At 37.6% G+C, this 19,617-nt stretch overlaps 1 protein-coding gene across 1 annotated transcript; it reads right to left on the reverse strand.

The window, feature by feature from the left end:
* Positions 1–228: 228 nt before the first annotated feature.
* IL15 (interleukin 15) lies at positions 229–17,682 on the reverse strand. Its single transcript, XM_059470258.1, has 8 exons — positions 17,521–17,682; positions 11,978–12,098; positions 3,106–3,206; positions 2,601–2,682; positions 2,406–2,447; positions 1,419–1,562; positions 1,149–1,280; positions 229–1,024 (listed from the first exon to the last, which is right to left on the reverse strand). Exons 2-8 carry the CDS (start codon positions 12,029–12,031, stop codon positions 935–937), a joined length of 645 nt encoding a protein of 214 aa, XP_059326241.1. The 5' UTR covers positions 12,032–12,098; positions 17,521–17,682; the 3' UTR covers positions 229–934.
* Positions 17,683–19,617: the final 1,935 nt, after the last annotated feature.

The following is a 19,617-nucleotide window of genomic DNA, read 5'->3' on the forward strand; positions in this document are numbered from 1 at the left end:
TCAAGCGTTTTTAGAAGACACAGCTTCTTCACCTTGGGGATGTTTACTTCAAAAGTAGCCATTGTTCTGCCTGCTGGACTAACAGGTCAGATCAGATTTGTCTGCGTTTTACTCATATTGAAACTTTTCCCCTGGAACACATAGGAATTTCCTAACTTAAAAAAAAAAAAAAAAAAAAAAAAGCCAAAAAACCACACAAAACCAAAAACTGCAAACAACAAGCTGGCCTTAATTTAGTCCATCCTTTATACCAGCCAGATCATTTATTATAACAATTGGATTCAGGATGTAGTAAAGCTTTCAGATGGCTGCTTAGCTCTCAGGAAAAAGTAAACCCTAACAGAAATGCTGGAGATCCAGGTTAGCAAGAGGCCTCTTTTAATCCCAGAAGATGCACCTGGGCCAGGTGGAAGTCAAATGAAATAAAAGGGATATGGCCAGTGGCTGACGGAGTGACAAGCTGAGTGGTCACAGATTTAGCAATATTCTTTGGAAAGACAAATTCACAGTATTTATCATACTTGCCGCGGGTAAAAGAGTTAATGAAAAACAATATTAAATTAGGAAATTGATTTTCAAAGTAGTCAAGATAAAGAAAATTCTGAGCAAAGCAGTTCTTTGGTTCCCCCATCATCAGTGTACTGCTTCCCTCTCAAAGCCAGAAATAAGGAAAGTCCCTTTATCTCTTTGACTAAAGTCCAGAGTTGTAACTTGGTGTTACCTTTCCCGTGCACATGACATCAGGTAAGGAAAAATCATATTCAGTGCACACCACTGAATTAAGGAAAAAATTAAAATTTAGGACCCATTTTATTTCATGCAAACTATGTAATAAACTTTTGGTTTTGATGTTTTATGGTGGCAAATAATTTATTTCTTTTTTGTGATATTTCTTCCAGTGAGAAAACTGGAGATAATTTTTAATGCCCTTATGCTAGCATTGTACAAAAGGGCAAAGAAGAGTCTTCACATAAATATTAATTTTGACTTTGAGTTCTTGGGAGGAAGAAGTAATTGAGCTTACCTGAAAACCACAATAGAAACAGATATATTAAGAGATAGCCAAGAGGATTATAATTTTTTTTTCTGGTTTATTTTTGGTGATAATCTAATTTCTCTGAGGGTGTTCATGTAAGAATATTCTTTACCAGCTTATGTCTTTTTGACCAGTGTTTGCAATCCCTTTGTATAACCTTTTCAAAATTTTGTACAAATTCGGTAAAATTTTTTTCTTCATATTCTTCACATTCTTTGCATTTTTCTGATTTTGTGGAAGCCAACTGAAAAAAAGAAAAAAAAAGGGCATTAGTTTTTCTCATTAGTTTTCATCCCACAGTTTATGTAACTAAAGAGGTATTTCTGCTATCCAATAAACATTTTGATTTGCCATTTTTCCACACACAATTGGTGCTGCTTACCTTATTTTTTTCGAAGCTGTCATTCCCATTTTTCCATATGTTCCACACATCCTGTGTTTTACTACAATTTTTGATACGACATTCTTGAAATATCACTTCTGTCTCTAAGAAAAAGCACCTCATTACAAGTTCCTGGCATTCTTCCTGAAAAAAACATGCAGTTGCAATAGTTTATGATTAAAAAGGAATAAGCAAATGTAGGTCATAATTTATTATCTAATTTAAACCACAAGTATGATATAAGTGAGACGTAATCTAAGATAAAATCAGCCACAAAGAGACTGATTTTTACTTACTGGGCATCTTTTCTTACTATTCAAATACATTTGAATATCTGCAGAGATGGGCTGTGAGAGCTAAGAACAACAAGAGCAAGCAGTTTGCTGAGATGGGGTGAAACATGAAGAACACAGGAAAATAATTAACGAGGATAGGAACCTGGCATATAACTAACCATAGTGGAATTAATTTAATAGTATGCTTAGTAGTCTTAACACTTTAACTCAGAGACCTGAATTCAGAATGGGTAAGAGAGCAGAGGAAGCAGGTAATGTTGCCTTAATTAAAAAATGAATCCCAGAATTATTTTAGCATTGTTTGCCTTGATAAAATGACTTTGAACCACACGATCACAGAGTAGTTTGGGTTGGAAGGGACCTTAAATATCCTGTACTTCCAACCTCTCTGCTGTGCACAGAGCCTCCTCTCTGTGGGCCAGGATGCCCAAAGCCCCACCCAACATGGCCTCAATCATCCCTTTCAATTGATTAACTTTAGCAGCAGATGATTAAATAAGGATAATTAATACCTGCTTGCATTGTTTATCATAAGCACATTGATTAGAAGTACTATTAATTCCAAGGCAAATTATTTGATTTTAGACACATTTATCAAATTAGAACAAGTCTGCTTTAGGGGATAGTTCAGGTAAGGCCATGAAGGCACCGCATTAAACATCAGTTGTGGTCACATGTGAAGTTTACTTACATCCTCATCTGCGTTGGCAGTGTATAAACTGACATCAATGTCCTGCAAGAAAATAAGAGTTGTAATTATCAGCATTAGCTAACAAACACCATCCCTCTCCCTCTCACTAGCACTTCCTAGCTGAGTGCAGTGCTAAATATTTTATTAAGGCTTCTTCTAGGATTACATGAAAAGCTAACTGTTTCATGGACTTACTTTGGATGTCTTGATGGCTTGCAAATCCTGCAGAACTTCTTCCCACTTGCAACGTCCTGCTTCTGTCTTTGGAACATAAGCACTGGAACAGAAGGAGCACAGTGACCATCAGGATAAACAGGAGGGATCTACAACCTTTACCATGAAAAAAAGGACTCAGCATTGTAAGATATTAGAGATACAGTGTTTACATGTAAATACATATGGTAAGTGCTTGGGGCAAGCAAGCAGATTTGAAAAATCATAAAATCACACAGATACATAAAAACAGAATCTCATGTCACACACAGTATAAACAATGTGGGTTTTTCAGAAGGCCAGATTTATAGAACATAATGCAAGAGAGAGGTTCAATTACCTGATGTAAAATACCTAAAATTCTTTTAAAGTGTAAAAATAAAATTCCAAATCCACTCTCTGAAGTGACTGGAGACAAGTAACAGCTGTGATAGTGAAAATAAATAATTTGTAACTACTGTCTGATTGACATTAGCTCTGTATTTACCATAGGAAGAAGATGATTAGTCCCATTCCATTCTTTAAAAGGTAAAAGCAGTGGCTGTTCAGAAGCAGATACTGCAGACAAATACTCTTCAGGTGTGTTTTCTGGAAGACACAACCAAAGTGATGCCTTGTCACCATCTGATTCCACAGAATTTTGCTTTAGTACTGACTTAATTAACCAATTTTCCAAGACTTCCAACAAAGACAAAACCCTGTTGTGTGTAGCTGGAAGGACCAGCTGATTTGTAGCTTGGAGAAATACAAAATCACTTTTCCAGACAGTTGGTGGAACACACAATGTTTGGGAAAGGAATGCTGTTTTTTAATAATGAATTTAAATTAAGCATTTTAAGAGCAGTTACCTTTGAGTGATATCTAAGGTACACTAGTATTGTTTTCTCTTTAAAGAAGCAAATCTGTAAGCAAATGAAAAAACCTTTCTTTAATGAAGTAGATACAGCCAATGACTTTGCTGATTTGGCTGTCACAGAAGCAATAATCTAAGTTGCTCAAGAGAAAATATTTGTGGTTTTTTACAGTATTTAAGTTACATGTGATGGAAAATGCAGACAGTTAAAATTACATGCTTCTGCCTAAATACCATATATCTAAACTTTTTTATTAATATTTGCTTATAAATGTCTCCTTGAATCCTTGAGATAAGATATTCATAAATATGAAAATTTCTTTCCAGGCTACGCCATTTGGTTCTTTTTTCTCCTTATTTTGAACTGTGTTTTTATTCTTTATTTATATCTTTATTCCTCATCTGCTTCCTTGTTCCTGAAAACAAATGACCAGAAGCATACAGTGCACTCAGATCTAATGAGGGATTTGGAAACCGGTGATACTGTTTCCAGTTTTTGTGGGAAAAGGGGAACTACTGCCAGTGTTTTCTTCACAACTGATGGCTCAGACCTCAATATGTGTCCCTGCCAGAACTTTATGTCCACTTCTTTCAAAATCCTGAAATGTCCCGAGAGTCTTTCAAAAGACTTCATTTGCAAAAACTCTCACCCTATAAGTCTCACCCTATAAGTCTAACCTTCTTCATTGTTGATTATTCTCAAATTTTCTCTCAACTTCCTGACTTCTAGCATACAGTTTTTTCCTTGATCAGCCCCCTTTCCTTGTTCCCATGAGAAATCAGCCTTCTCAAACACCTCTCTCTCATAACAATCTATTTTCCCATTTCTCATTTCACTCTGTAGTACAATAGACTTCTTGCACATTATTCATTATTATTATTTTAGTCGGTCTCTTCTTCTCCCCTGTACTAAAAATATATGTCCTCAGCATTTTCTCTCTGGCTTCCTGTGCATCAAAGTACTTTAAATCTTCTTTTCTCTGTTACTGCAGCAAATTTCCCTCTGAAATCTTACCATCACCTCCAGCTCCCTCCAGTCCTTTGGCATTTTATTAAGAAATGTCTCATGCATAAAGTAGGGGTCTTTTTAGATCTGCATCCAAGTACTGTTTACATCTTGTAAAATTTTACACCCACTCATTTGCATTGTTGCAGCAATTCTTCTTCTGTGATTTTTTTTTCCAGGGGTGGAGCCATGGAGAGTAAAGGTTTCATAAACTAATGGAAGTGGCTTTAAGAGGAATGGAGCCCATAAATAAAGTAGCACTTCTGAACTAGATAGATGTTTCCATATACTCAGCCCTTAAATAAGTCATTTTGAGATCAAATTTTCATGGATTATGAGTAAGTTTTAGAGAGAAGACATATTCTAGCTGCCTTGTCATGGGGTAAATGCTGAAAGCCAAAGAAGGAGATTCACTGAAGAATCTCTCTGCTCTTTCATCCCTGAGTTACTTTAGGCTTCTTATAGGAAACAATTGAAGGGAAACAAAGAAAAAAAGCCCTGAGTTTGAATTAGTGTCAGAATGGCACTGTCCTACATGGCTTATTCTGCCTGTGTCAGGGAAGTGCTAACCTTCAAGGGAGTTTTCTCAGTAATCAGCCTGGCAGGAGCCTCTCTCAGTTTATATCACATTCTGTATTTATATGTTCTTTGTTTGCTACTTGTTGATTTGCTTTGGCAGTCCTTTCTCCTGTCTGTTCCTGATAATTGGCATTTATGCCAGAGAGTAAAGTTTGTAATGCCTGCTTGAAAATTTTGCTGAAAGGTCACAGAGTCGTTGCTGTTCCACTCAATACATTAAACATCAGAACATAAAATGTAAGAAGTTAAATATTTTCTTTTGACCTTTACTTTCTTTTGCAGATTGTGCTTGAGGCCCAGAGCTCAGACTGTTTCCTTGTGGAGATGTGCCCTGTACTTGGCTACAGACCTTATATTTGCCAGGTGGCAAAATCCAGCCAGGAAAGAAAGCTAATTCATGCTTCTTTCTCTTTTCATCCTTCCATGCAATGTCAGTCTTTTCAAGGTATCAATCCCTCCTCAAATTGTGAAAGACCAGCTGAATGTTTTCTTGATGCAAGGACGTATAATACTAATTATATATGCTAGGTTAGCTTGCCAAACACAATTGACACAGAGACTCCCTGAATTTTGCTAGTGGCAAAAATAATTTAGCTCAAATACACAGCAAAGAAAAAGCACAGAGCAAAAAACTCATTTGTAAGGCACAGGTGGTGAGATTTGACCGTTTATCCCCAAATGACACCCTTCAGGAGGCAATATGTAATAACTAGTTAAAAGGCCTTTCAGAATAAGTTCTCACAGATAAATAAACAGTGAGAATAAAAACATATTCAAAAAGTAAAGGGCATTAATAAAACACATAAAATAGAGCCAAAACTAAAGTTTGTTTAGCAAAATGTGTCCTGATCTATACATTTGCTGTTAGGCACTCCTTGTAAATATTATTTGTGATATTTTTATCATAGCAACAAATACCCAACAGGGAATGAGAACACAATTATGGATTAAATTTCTGTGCCTTTTTAGGGTAGGATATTAACAACTAGAACGGTATTAAACATGGAAACTTGAACAGCAAAAAAATTATAAATTGTCATATTGATGCATAAAATTGAAACCTCTGAGGCCATAAAAACAGTTGTTACAGGAACAGCTGCTGGACAGATAATATCTCAGCCTTAGCAAAATACTCAGCTTAAAGACTGCAAGACCATACACTGATAGAGATCTGTAACACACTTGTAATAGATAAAAGACTAAAAATAGCAAAAGCAGTTCTCAAAATTGTGAAGTTAGGCAAGTTCCAGAGCTTTTTAAAAAGAATTATAATCTATGGCCCTCTCCTACAGTGATACTTTTACTGGAATTTGCTGGATCCTGGATTAGAGGCATGATGCAGTTTGAAACATTCTAGCATGTTTTTTCATAATTTTTGAATGGTAAAGCTAGAAATCAATCTTATTTCATTCGAAACAAGGAGCCAGCTGACTCTGTACATGTAAGCATTAATCTTTGGGGTTTTTAAGAAACTTTAGTGATAGCATGGGTTGCCTATTTCCAGAAGAGGAAAAAAATCAGAAGAAAATGTGGTAGTGTTACATCTGTCTGAAGTCAGAGTGAACATATCAGCACATTTTAGCTACTTTGATAGATTACACCCACTCCCAAACAAGAACCAGAGCTGTTGCCAATACAAACAATGCAAAAAAAAAAAAAATTATGTGAAGGCTCAAGAGATCACAAGCTTTCTCCAATGTTCCTTGTGCCCACAGGACACTGAAACTGGCTGATGAGCATAGCAGAGTATGGCTGAAATGTGCACGCTGAAGAATTTTACACAGGAACTTCCACATTTCTAAGCCTCCAAGCTCACTCATTTCTGCTCCTACTCTGCAGCAGTTGAATTTCTGAACTATTGCACTGGACTGCTCCTCAGAACACACACCTTGAAGTTTCCCAAGCTTTGGCCAGAACAGGTCCAGCAGCATTTCAGACCCAGGGAAAAAAACCTTCCTAACTGATTTTTTGATTTTTCTATTCTGCATTCACGTCACTACTGTAGGCTGTCTCAGAAAGCTTTTCTTGCAATTGATTGGCCTACATTTAATGCTATCATTTGTTTTACACTTGGACATTAAGCCTCCAAGTTGCTACTTTTGTTCCACTGGGTTTTCTACCTTTTGTTTGCAGAGCCTGAAGGACATTATTGATCTTTATCTGGTGCTGCACAGACAGCTAGCAAAGGTTTTGCATCAGAGTGGCCACAGGAGTGGCCTGCTGACCTGTTTCATGTGGGTTTGAGCTCTTTGTTTTTCTTTCAGCTCACCAGGCACTGTGAGAACATTTTCATCATTTCAAAACTGAGCAATCTAGCTGAGAGAAAACAAATCCCTCCTCTCTTAGTTTTTGATGTTTAAATAAAGATTTTTCCATTTGCAAAAGTTTTAATTGGTTATATGAATTAGAGAAAACGATCCTTTAGAAAATAATTAAAGTATAAACAGAAATAAAAATTAGTTTTCATTAATTAAATGAAGGCTATTTTGTTTTCTGATATTTAAGTCTGGGCAAAGCAGGTGTCATAGGCTGCTTTGAGATGAAGTATTCTGTTCCAGCTTTTGGATGCTCCATACTTTGGATATGGTTTGAGCACTGAACTCTCAGGAAAGGTGCTGGCAAACCCCTCAGGTCCCAAAGAGGGCAGAGAATTACTTGTAGCCCCTATTGAACCACATTGCTGGTTAAAAGTCACTTTTACTGAGTGCAATATAGAGCTTGAGTTCACTATCAACATTGGATCTTGCTCATAGTTTCAGTCAAATTATTTTCTTTTTTAAAATTGTCACCAGTGCACAGTACATAAATTTGCACTATTTCAAGTTGCTCATCTTTAGCTGGAGAAAAACTACTAGAAAACCACTTTGTCCTCACTGTGACCTGTGTGTCCTGAAACTGCACACAGTTTAAAATGAGACTTGAAATATTCATGTGTCATTTAAATTATGCAAAATAATCTACAGCAACCATAAAATCCTATGAATCTGAGAGATATTTTCAGCTACAAGAGGGCAGGAGATGAGTGGGAGTTTTGCCAAAAAATAAAAGAAAGAAGGAAAAAGGAAAAAGAAGGAATTTTTTTGAAAGGAGAACATGAGAAAAGTTGAACTGAAATGCTATATAGGAAAACTCCATGTTCATCAGAGCTTCTGCAGGGGGAAGTGCTGGGCAGAATGGCTAAGTAAATTAAACCACTGAATTTGGATTATGTCTGACCTTGGTTGAATCAGTTGTTTTCTGCAGACTAAACAAAAATTTAGTCCTAATTTATTTGGCACTTTGAGAATTTTTTTCTTGAAGATGGTAGCAAAAATGGTCAATCTTAGGATAAAATGTCCTCATGTATCAGCATCAACTCTACTTATCAACAACTAAAACCCAAGTGTTATTAACATTATTCTCATCTCAGTTCCAAAACACAGCATTGTACCAGGTACTTGGAAGAAAATCAACTCTATTCCAGTCACAAGTGCATTAAGACAGAAACTTAAGTCCAAAATGCCACAGCATACCTCTCAAGCTAAATGGGCAATTTTACCTGCAAATCAGCAGCAGATAGAGTGAGAAATCTTGCAGCTGATTCATATGATTCCAGACCTTAATGTCAATATATTATTTTATCATCTCCCCTTTGCATTAGCATCATGATGCAAAATGAAACTCACATCATTTACTACAAAAAAGTTTAAAACCAGGCATCCTTAGTAGCCCAGAGAGTTGTATCTTTGAAGGACTGAATCCACCAAAATATGCTTGAAAAGTCTAAGATAATGTAAATTATGGCACAAGTGTTCATTCTGAATAGCAGCAAGGGAACAGGAAAGTGGGATTGATCTCTAACTGTGTGGAACAGGACAATGAGGTGAGAAACATCCCTTTTGTATGAAACAAAAGGAGCATAACTGCAGGCAAAAAGCTGTAGCCCATTAAATAACACTGTGTTTGTCTGGAATTGCAATAAAACAAAATTAAAGAGGAAAAGCATGCAGCTATCTGCTTTGTTTCTGTGGGAAATGGGAAGGCACAGGAGCAGTCTCCCTACTTGTATGCAGCTACAGATTTCTGGGAAGCACAAACTGGCTCAATGAGTAAAAATTACAGAGGAATTAAGGAGAGAGAAAAGAAAAGCACAAATCATGCAAATCAAGGCTCTCTGCTGAAAAGTTTGCTTGAATGTGAGAGAAGGAGATGGGGAAAAAAGCATACTTAGGATTCAAGGGAGAAAATACCCACACAAGAATTCAGCCAAGACATAAAGGTTAACAGCTCTATTTTGCAAAGAGTATTGGGAGACATAAATAATCTGGTGCATTGTGTCATGTTGCAGGAGAAATAGCTACATTTATGGCAGCCTTTTCTTTAGAAGTTTAGTTGGAAGCTGTCTGAGAGCGTAGAAAAGAGAATCTCATGACAAATATTTATTTATTTATTTATTTATATACCTATAAACTCTACTTTTTTATAGCTAACAGAATTCATTGAAGTGACTGTTATTTCTGTACCTGTTTTTCTTAAGTCAGTACATACAAATGCCACTGTGAGGTCTTTTCCTCCCTCCACCACTGTCTAACCTCCTAAGGATCTCTCTTAGAAAATACTGGGGGATTGTGATTATAGTGAATCCAACAAAATCCCACATTCCCTATAAAAGGACTTAATTAATCATCTGTCTCAGAGTGAAGTAAAGCTTGTAGATTGTATTTAGAGGGGGAGATTTTCTTAATTTAAAAAAAAGTGCTAGTACACTGCACTACACTCGAAGATGCTTTCATTTGAAAGTAAGTTGCCATGGTGACATTTTTCTCTCTTTCCTCCAGGAAAAAAAAGAAAAGAAAGAAAAAAAACCCCCAATTTGAATAAACTTTCCCCAGTATAACTTCATTCAGGAAAGTATTATTTCTTGGCTTGGATAACTGCCACTGAATGCTGTGAAAGAACAGTGATTCAGAATCTGTGCTGGACACCCATATGATATCACTCCACTACCGTGCCTGTGATTCAGTCAGCAGACAAAATATGTAGCCAGGAGGATCTCAGGGGACTGTAGATGACCCATGGAAGAGACTTTGTTTGTTATCCTCACTGGGGAGCTAGGGAACAGAAAATATTACATCCATTTCTGCTTGGCAAAAATCGTGAAAATTGCGTTTTTCCTAAGTTATGGAAATGTCTGTTTGATGGTCTTCCTCTTGTTCCCACCACCATCTGGGAAACTTGGAGACAGAACCCATCTTCATTCAGCTTCTGAGAATGTTCTGAGACTTCTGATAGCAGAATGTACTTATGTTAGCTTTTGTGCAGTAGTTTTAAAGGCTATTTTATATAAATAATCTCCATTGAAAACAAGAGAAAAGCTAACTCATCTAGAAATCATTGTATAGTTCAAGTCTTTAATGATTATTAAAGATTTAAAGGAAAAGAAATCTGTACAAATCAATCACAGAGTGCACAACGATATATTTATTCTTAGTGGTTGGAATTCCTCAGCTTTTTTCCTAACAGTAGACTATTCTTCTATGATTTATATTTTCAAATAATCTTCACTTTTAATTCTTTTAAGAGACACAACATAGATGTTACACCTATATGCTACATCTGGCTGTGTGTTACACCTGCTGTTAGAAACTCAGCCTTATTGAGAAGGATGTTGTCTTTTTGTTTGTACCTTCATAGCTACACCATTCACTGTGTATAAATATAAAAAACAGCAAAAAAATTGTTAATTTAAGAGATGATAAGTTAATAGCAAAAATACCAAACTTACATATACCTTTAAAAGGGGCAGTGGTATAGTTGTATTTTAAAATGTTCACTGGCTTTGGGAGCAAACAGAATTGCTTCCAGAACACATGAGACTTGTTTTAATTTATCATGGAGGATGAAAGCATTTAAATAGGTAAGTCATAACATTAGCATGACCACAGGGCAAAGCAAACTTGCTTTCTGATGGTCACACAATCCTGCATCTGCATCTTGCTACAAGAGTAATTCCTGTAGTCAAAACACCACTGGCTGAAAGTGCATTTGAAATTCTCAGTGAAAATAAAGACTTGTTTGCTTGTCATGCTTTTGATTTTTTTTCACAGCCTAGGAAGAGTAAATAACCTTAGGTTATTTCCATGTACTACTGGCAATCATTGTGGAAGAACTGGCACGCTCAGGACAGTGACTCAGGACCTGCTTCCAACTTCCCATAGCTTTTATTGGTGACACTTGAGTTCCAAAATTTTCTCCAGAATCAGGAGGTCTGTATTTTCTCGCTTTTAATAAAAGCTTAGAGTGATGCAATCATTCTGGCACTTTGCATGAAATCACACAAAGCTATTGGATAATCAGTAATGAACTCAAATTTGAGATGATTAATTGGTTCTGTGACTTCTGCAGGAAAACAACTGGAAAGCCAGCAGAAAAGATGAGAAAGACTGAGCATAGACTAATTAACATAAGAATCATCAACCAAAAGAAGAATTAACATGAATAAGAGAACTATGTGACTTGTAGCCAATGAACATTAATGCCTCTCCTTGCTAAAATTTCACACAGTAAAGAGTGTAGTAAATACTCTCAAGGACCAGGGGTTTGGCCTCACGTGTTGTGAAATATCAGCCAGACACAGGGATTAGGACCGAGCAGAAAAGCTGGCCAGAACTTGCTGTGTCACAAGTCAACTGAAAAATATGAATATGAAAAAACCTCAGACCTATTTATAGTGTGACAGTTAATTCTGGTACAACTGAACATCAAGGAGTGGAAAAAAACAACTTAAAAATTATAGAGTATAAGGATTTAATCTAAAAAACCAGAGATGTTTACAAGCCTTAAATTTTCTTTATTACCTACTTTTCATGTTGGGTTGCAAAATCCCATTACAAGGTTTCCTGAACTTTCAGAAGAATGTCATGTTGTTTAAGAAGTGCTTACCTGGCTCTGCAGCCCGCTCAGTGCTCCAGCAGAGTTTTGTGCCATCCCCAGCATTCTGCCTGCTGGACCATTACTCAGAAGAGAAGCACAGCATCTGGTTCAGAAAACTACATTTTGGGGCCTACATGGGGGGAAAAAAACGTAAGTATAAAGCCACAATGGATTTCTGAGTGGCTTTCAGCCTATCCATTAAGATGATTCGAAGCAGGAAGTCTCTTAAATTTTGTGAGTAACTTCTGCAAGTCCCCTGTATATATTCTAAAGGCTTAGGGGCAGACAGCAGGGATGCTGCTGGTGCCCAGAGGTGGAATTTCAGTTGTATGACTGGATGGAGAGCACAGCAAGGAGTCAAGACATGGTGGGAGTGAAAGGAAGGAGAAAGTTTGAGGGTAGCAGAAGTAGAAGGGTTTATGATCACTAAAGCATATTCTACTGAAAACTCAATCCCATGCTCACTGCCTTCCCATGGATTCATAATCATAAAAAGGTATTAAATCTTTAATCAGAGTATGATGTAACGATTTCCTTTTTCTCACACACCATTTGTGAACCAAATGGATTGTTTTCACAGAGTGGACCAAGCCCCTGGAAAAACCCAAACCAAACCAAACCAAACCAAACCAAACCAAACCAAACCAAACCAAGCCAAGCCAAACCAAACCAAACCAAACCAAACCAAACCAAACCCCTGTATAAATGGCTTTGTTTGACCAAAAAGGTGTGGAGAAAAGGAGACACAAGATGACAGAAAAAAAACCTGGTTTCAATGACAAAGGCAGCTGGATGCAGCCCTGAGTCTTCTCCTTGCCTCCATCTCACCATCTTTCTGTGACTTGGGCAGACTCCTTAACGCAGATTTTTCACAAGCAGCAATGGTTTCCTGAGCTCTGTCTCACCAGAAATCCTCCCTTTTAGTTACTTTGCATATCTGCCCCTAGGATGGGATGCCTCATGCTCCCCAAGAAAATATTTCTGGTTGCTGTAGCCAGCTAGCTCAGATGCTAGCTCAGGTTTCTCCAGGGGAGATGTTACAGCGTGAAGAAAAATGTGTCCTTGCAGAGCTTATTTCAAAAGGGCTGCAGTTCCTCACAGCTGCACCAGAACACATGGGGGGCTAAAGTGAACACAGACAATCCTAGAGACTGCTAAGCAACCACTTAAAAATAAAAAAATTATCTCCAGATATCACAGACTGGGCCCCAAATATTTAGGTTCCTCCAATATTTTTGCATTTGTAGAGTAAAATTCCTCTTTTCTTATCCTTTTCCTATCCTTTTGAGAAAAATTAACTAATCCGTGATCAAGATGAAAATGGGTAATATGCTGGTAAGTGATATATATATATATATATGTATATATATGTGTATGTATGTATACATGTATACATACCCATATGTATATATGTATATTTATATATAAATATTTATTTATTTATATATATATATATATATATTAAAAAGTATATACTCTAGACAGTGTAAAATCTAATTTTTCGTGTGCCCATGTAATTACTCTAAGATAGTGTAGCTTAGACTGTAGACATTTTTTATTCAATAAAAATTATTGAAAATGAAATAAAATGAGCGAAAGAAAGCTGTAAGCAGTGAGGCAGCATGTGTGAACCCCAGTCTGATGGCTTTGGCCATCACCAGCATCCAGTGTGGGTCACTGCAGGTGAGGTTTACCCTTGGGATCCCCAGTGCAAGCCCAGGTGAGCTGTCACCCTCCTGTCACCCCCTGTGCTGCCCAGCCTCTCCACTGCACTGACAGCCCTGATTATAACCAATCATAGCGCCAGCATAATCAAACCTCAGGAATGTGAAGCAGCAATTGAAGCAGCAAGTGACCTATTTACCCTTACAAGCAGCAGCACAAAGAAAACCTCCAGGAGCTACACCATTGCCTAAGCACACCATCAGGAAAAGGAACTGTTCTCATTTCTCTTCTGGCAAAGGCTGCAGCACTTGAGCCTTCGAGAGCCGCTGTGACTCACGTTCCTGTGTTCTCATAAGCACACCACACACCCTTGCTCTAGTTGCCATGCCTCGTCTGTCTTTGTTATTTTCATGGCATTCAGCCTGAGGTTCATTTGACGTTCAGCCTGAGGCAGGGTGGCTGTATGGCTTACACTAACAGAGAGAATTCATTACTTTTGAGCAATAAGTGCTCAAAAGCTATCCACATGAGTGTGCTTGTGTTGATGGCTTTTCCTCTCACAAGCTCACTGAAAGCTTCCAGCTGCAGCTCTCAGAAGTCAGGCACATTGATTCCCATAGAGAATTCCTTAGTTCTGGAAGGGCAAGTCAGGGCTTCTTCCTTACAAGAAAACAGCAGTTTTGTCACTCACCAGAATACATGCAGGCCCCTCTGGTACAAGTGCCATAATTCTTAATTAGCCAATGCAGCACCAAAAGAGGCTGCAGAGCTCATGCCCAACTTTCTATCATGTTGCTTATCAACCAAAAAAGAACCAATGTTAATGGTATGCTAACAACATATTAACAGGTAAAATTAGTTCTAAGATATGTGAAGTAAACCTCATCACTGTTGTTATTCTTTTACCAAAAATGGGGTTTCTACTATATATGTTTTTCACAAGATTTTTAGCACTGTCCAATTTGTATCTTCACAAACACAGTCCACGGCAGACAGTGACACAGCACAGTCAATGAGATCAGGCTCTTTCTCCTGCAGAGACAATAAGCTTTCCCACACTGTCCTTATTTACAGCTTAAACTCTAGGGAAGAAAATTACCACACTTGCCATTCAGTGCCTTCTGGAAGACACTGCAGCCAGGGAAAGGTGCAGTGGGAATCATTTCTGACCAGCAGCTTAGAATATGATGGTCCATCCACTCAAAAATAAATTGCAGCCAGGAAATATTCTTCTCTTTTATTTTTACTTACAAAAATTTGATAAATTTCAGCATGAGTGGGCTGGATTAGCAACTTCAGTATAAGACTTTTAACTACCACAGAGCACAACCCTTTTAGTCTACAGATATTTTTATACAAGTCTTTTCAAAGCAGTTCCTTGGTGGGCAAAAAAGTTCCATCCACCATCTTTTGGTGAAGAATATTTAAGCACTGACATTAGAGTTAATTGGTAAACTATTCAATTGTTCAGTTCTGATGTACAGCAGCTGTATCAACAATGTAAGATAGAGTATGGTGAGTTGGTGAGTGTATATAATGTATAGCAGCTGTATCAACAATATAAGATAGTATAGGGTGAATGATCACCCTCTGCTGCCACTAAGGACTCACCTCATTGGTTATAGCATGAAATACTGCATAAACTCTGAGAAATCAGTAGCTGATAACAAGTAACTGAGAGTAGGGATTTCCTCCCTCCATTTTGAAGCCATTACTTTTAAAATACTTTTGAAAATTAGAAAAAAATTAGCATGCATGGAGAGCAAATGTACATGTTTGGGATGTTCTTGTTTTGCCTAGCAGTATAATTTGGTGTAGAGAATTGGGAATGCATTATAATTATGAGAATTGTAGTTAAAATAACCTTTAAAATCACTCTTTCATTTTGAGTGTTTAAGTGCCCAGAAAAGCCTCAAAGAAAAAAAAAAAGAGGAATGCATGAGTATTCGCTCTTCTGGGTTTTGGCTCCTGGAATGGGTCTTGTAGGATCATATTTACAGGAAAATGGACATGCACTAAATGGACCAGCCTAACCTTCTGGAACTAAAGAACAAGGTCACCTTTGTGGATAAAAAAGCTGATGTTGCAAGAAGGAGGAAGAAACAGAAAAGTTGACAGACAAAGGGGTGTCAACCCGAGTAAAATGACACTTACAGCATCTAAAACTAGATGAAGAAAGAGATGCTTGCTTACTGTGTGGACAAAGTAGAGCTACCAATTAAACAATGTGTGACTGTGGAGACCAACATAAGAAGTAAATACAAACAATGTTTAGAAGCACAGTAAACAGCTTTTGCTTGATTCACATTGAATCACGCAGGGTCCTTTGATCTCCTCAGCATCTGACCATGATCTTATTTTTCCCGGAGAACTCAAACATTCATAATGACAGCAGGACATAATGCATTCCTAATGACATCATAGAATTGTTTAGGTTGGAAAAGACCTTTAAGATCATTGAGTCCAGACATTAACCTGAGCACCATACCTACGTGTCCTTTAAAGATCTTCTGTGTTGGCAACCCTACCACTTCCCTGGACAGCGTGTTCCAATGCTGAGCTCTCTAGGTGAAGGAACTTTTTCTATTATTCAATCTGAACCTTCCCTGGCACAATCTGGGGCTATTTCTTCTTGTCTTATCACTTGTTACTTGGGGAAAAGAGATCAGTTTCCAAGTGGCTACAACCTCATTTCAGGGACTTGTAGAGAGTGATAGGGTCATGGCCAAGCCTGCATTTCTCCAGACTCTCTCACACCCCTGGATATCCCCATTCCCAGAGCCTGGCCCTGCACCAGGGGCTGCCCTCTGGTGCTGGTGCAGAGCAGGGCACAGATATAAAGTCATACTCTAAGCTTCAAACAGGCCAGTAGACTCCCAAATTTAACACCTCTATTGAGCTATAAATATTGTTTGTTTAGACTGTGTTAATCTATAATTATCTTTTTCCAAGACAAAATAACTAAATGGTATGTTTTCATTTAACTGGTACATGCCAAATTAATTTGTAACTGTAAATAGAACTAAACATCCTGAGAGACAAAGGAAGCACTTCACTATGTACTGTGTACTGTGTACTGCATACTATGTACTACTTGGAAAGTATAGCCAAACATGCTGTGATAATTATCACCAGGAGTTTTTTCCACTGTGTAAGACTCTCGTAAAAGTAAGCTGCCTAAAAGTATCGTCTTTAGGCAGAAGGAATTGCAAGGTAGTGATTGTGCATGGGAAGGAGAATTTCCTATTAGACTTACACAGATACAATTTTGCAGGTTGTGACTTTACAATCTGTGACAAGTTTCTGTTCCCCACATCTTTCCCTTTTTTCCAACCCATATGAGTCTGATTCTATGGCTAGGTAGAAAGTGTTATTTTTAACAAGACTCACCAGTGCGTATGTTTACTCTTGTTTACTACTGAGTGGAATCTCTCTATAACACTCCTGTCATCTAGAGAAACCCTGTCACTGTTTTCAGCAAGATTCCACTGCCTGCAAATTTTCTGTTCTCTGCCTGCATTTAATGCTCTTTTAACCATATACACTAAGAAGTAAATAACTTTTCTCCCAGATTTTTGCCTCTGTCCTTGTTATATTAACCAGGACAGAGTTAACCAGGACAGGCTCAGAGCAGTAGCTTTGTTTTCTCCTCGTTTTTGCTGAGTGAATTTGTTAGCAAACAATGACAAGTTTTCACGAGCTAGCACCAGTCTTCTCTAATTGCTGATTTCTCTAATGCAGCAGAAACGGAGAAACAGGTGCCAAGTGCAAGGTTAAATACAGTATTTAAACTATGTATTTCATAAGAAGCTAAGCTCTAAGTCCAGTCCTTTTTCGAATGAAGAAAAAAGAAAGCAGGAGGATGTCAAAAGTTGTGAAATACTCACAAGTCTCGGGGTGCAGAGCAGCAAGCCGACACGGCGCAGAAGCCAGGACAAGGTTCGCACCAGTGACACCAGCAAATGCTCCACCCCCTCCTCCGTCCTGTTTTACTTTCAGTTGTGACATAAATAATTTTGTACCTAATAAGGTGGAAGTCGTTCTCACGACACAGAGCAGGCTGCAGGGATTTCCTGCTGCCGCTTCCTGGCAGAAAGCACCGTGGGGAAATACACATGCCTACAATTTAGAAGGCAGGGAGCGAGTGCAGTACACCAAAGGCAGCTGCCTGATTGCTGTCTGAGCATGGACCTTGGAAGAGATGAGTTTCTGGAGCTGGGCATTTCCTTCTTGTTTCTCGGTGAAATAATGGTTTTTTTCAGCAACACTGCGTATAAAACAATGCCAGTCAGTTCACTGTGTTGGCACACTCTGTTACAGAAAGATGCCAAAAATCTATTTATGAACATAAACAAGACTTCTGTGTCTTCAACAGCTGTCGTACAAGCGAGAGAAAATAAAAATACAGACTTTCCACAGCTAATGACAGATTATGAAAAGCACCAGCGTTGCAGCAAAAACATCAGCTTGGATAAATATTTAAACCAAAGGATTACTAACTGCCTTGTGATAAGAGCACTTATTTTCAGACAAGTGTGGTCATAAATACCTGTTTATTCAGCTCACTCCAGCTCAAAGAGTGAGAGTAAATAACACCAAGTATATGTGTAATTACATGTAAGTACTTGGACTTGGATCCCAAGGTGTCTCATATTTTCTGCTGTTTAAATCTGAAAGAAAATTGAGTGTTTTCCATTTTTTTTCTTTTTGATGAGATAATTTTGCTATGCTAAATTTGACAGAATTTTCTAAACTAGGAGAAATTTATAAGCAAATGGACAAAAACAAGCTGGCCTTTTTGAAGTTTAGAATATATTTCTAGCTTAATATAAAAGCTATTCCAAAAGCTATTATTTGTATATAAAAGTAATGCAGATGTCACTATACATTATATTACAGTAGGGTGGCAATACCACCAGCACTCCCTCATAATTTAACTCTCATTCTTTGTCTTAATTACACAAAAATGTGCTCCCTAATTACACAGGAGACATTTTATAATCATCTGCTTGCTACTAGCCATACCAAGGTGTTTATTTATAGCAGAAATTGTTCTCAGATTATTAAAAGCAAAATAACTTATAATTATTTCTAATTCATGCATCTACAGAAACCCTGTAGATGCAGGTTTAATTTATAGTGGACACAGGCTTTTTGGCAAGATACTGGCAATTATTCTCGCTAAGGAGCAGCTAAATTGTGGAAATTATCATGTTCACACACAACTGAATTTGGTATCTGCTCTGCACCAGTGCTGTAACCACACATACCAATATTCAGGACTGAAATAGTTCTGTGGAGCAGCTAATCCTGTAATAGGACACGTAATGTACTAAACGTGTTACTGGGTGGGAATGTGTATCCTCTGAGAATCTGGGCAACTTCTGCTCCATGGCTCGTCCAGGGCTATAATCTGTCTCTCTTTTTTCATACTAAATTGTAATGTTTCCTAAATTATAGACTCTTCAGATTGCTTATTAAAAACTGGCATTGCAAACCCGGTGTTTAATTTCTGGGCACATCTGGAGGGACATTGTTATTGCGCCTTTCAGAAGCATGCACAATATTTCTGGCATGTTATCATTTATCAACCATTGCCACTAAGAATGAGCTACTCCTATTTAAAGAGAAAGTGTTTCCAAGCAAAACCACATCACTTGCTAAGTCAGCAAAAGAAAAACAAAGGGAAAGGCATTTAATGCATAAAATGTCTAAAATATCTTTCTGAATCTGTGAAAAAAGCTAACACAGAGAAATGTGCAGCTCTTAGTTGGGGTTGTGTTAGGAGCATATAATCTTAAGTGTCACGTGAGCAAGTTCTACTCTATTTAAACAAAATATTTGCAGTATTTCAGCCTACAAGTTTTCCTAAGAAAGTTGCTCTTCAAATTGCATTACAGGAAAATTCTACATATAAATTAATTATTTTAAAAATTGATTAAAGTTCACTATAAATAAAAACAAGCTGGCTAACATCCCAAAAG

Source organism: Ammospiza nelsoni, chromosome 4, assembly GCF_027579445.1.
Source record: "Ammospiza nelsoni isolate bAmmNel1 chromosome 4, bAmmNel1.pri, whole genome shotgun sequence".
Classification (NCBI taxonomy): Eukaryota; Metazoa; Chordata; class Aves; order Passeriformes; family Passerellidae; genus Ammospiza; species Ammospiza nelsoni.

Bases quoted from the DNA above. Each gene is read 5' to 3' on its own strand.
- IL15 (XM_059470258.1), bottom strand. From the start codon at position 12,031: ATGCTGGGGATGGCACAAAACTCTGCTGGAGCACTGAGCGGGCTGCAG. The intron at 3,207-11,977 runs GTAAGCACTTCT...TGTGTCTTCCAG, and splicing joins TGAGCGGGCTGCAGAGCCAG to AAAACACACCTGAAGAGTAT. The intron at 1,025-1,148 runs GTAAAGAATATT...TGTGGTTTTCAG, and splicing joins GGTCAAAAAGACATAAGCTG to GTAAGCTCAATTACTTCTTC.